Consider the following 1,235-nt stretch of genomic DNA (forward strand, 5'->3'; position numbering starts at 1 on the left):
ATATTACGGAACAGTATTTCTATTGGGTATTTAGTAAAAGATCTATTTATTTTAGCGTTCCATTTAGAATAAATTATTACCAAATAGAATATAAATTCTGCCATACATTTTTGAGTTATAGGATCATTTTATGTTATCTTAAAATATAGTTTCATTTATATAAATAGTAGAAATGGTAACGCATTAAAAAACATTTTAACACCGTAGGTATACATTTCTTATTAAAACTGCAATAAAGAATTCCTGTTTAATTAATAGATAATGTATATTCGCGCCATCTGTCGTTAATTTAAAGAATTGTGTAAAGCGCCATCTATTGTACAGACAAGTTCAACACGGTGGTGGATATAAAACTGCGCGAGTGGGCGGAACGCGAACTACCCACGCAGTCAGTGGTAGCAGGCCGCGAAGCTCTGCGTGAAGAGTTCACAGCATTAATGGCGCAGGCACAGGACTCTGACCCTGTGTATGAGCCTGTTAAGAAGGAGGCAGTTGAGGAAGCCCTAAGTAGGCATACCTGGGAGGAACGAGCGCAGGACGTGAGTAAAACATGTTTTTTTTTATTACGAGAAAAGAAACAAGTGGATTGCGTGGAAACTATTTTTTTTAAATTACAAGCGTTATCTTTTTGCGGACACTGATATTATTTGATATATTTATTACTAACTAACAGCTAGTTACTCGCGACTTCGTCAGCGTGAAATTAAAAAAAATAAAAAACATAGCCTATGATACCCAAAACGTAGCTTTTAAATGGTAAAAGAATTTCAATACATACAAAAATAAAAGTCTTTTCTCTTTATAATATTGATATAGATTATTTTTTAGTATAATATAAATAGAGGTTATTTTTACAGGTTCTACGCGTGCTGCAGTTAAACGCGTTACAGGACCGCTGCGTAGCTTCGCGTGCGGACTGGGACGCTGCCGTCGCCCTAATGGAGACCGCCTTGAAGGAAAAACTCAGCGCCGTCGATGAGGAACTAAAATCACTTACAGGTTTCAACATTTTAATATATTGAGCGAACAATTTAATCGGAAAAAACTACTTTACACGTATGATGTTACAACGTATTTGTATATCTCATAGAAATTAATAATTAGTTTAAAAACATTTTCCATACTAAAATCTTGCAGTAGTTTTGTCGGTTAAAGTGAACACAACCAATAAACAAAGAAATTATCCAACAGCGCCATCTATTATCAGTATTAAGTTTCAATATTTCGGATCCTTA

The 1,235-nt window shown here is 34.7% G+C and overlaps 1 protein-coding gene across 1 annotated transcript; it reads left to right on the top strand.

The window, feature by feature from the left end:
- Positions 1-235: 235 nt before the first annotated feature.
- Positions 236-999, top strand: LOC106101266 (dynamin-like 120 kDa protein, mitochondrial; the record flags this gene model as incomplete). The annotated part of the gene is made up of 2 exons (XM_013280431.1): positions 236-539; positions 858-999. Coding segments are annotated over exons 1-2 (244 nt in total), but the record flags the coding sequence as incomplete, so codon positions are not given.
- Between the last annotated feature and the right edge of the window lie 236 nt (positions 1,000-1,235).

The sequence above is a fragment of the Papilio polytes genome, unplaced genomic scaffold, assembly GCF_000836215.1.
Source record: "Papilio polytes unplaced genomic scaffold, Ppol_1.0 DF823992.1, whole genome shotgun sequence".
NCBI lineage: Eukaryota > Metazoa > Arthropoda > Insecta > Lepidoptera > Papilionidae > Papilio > Papilio polytes.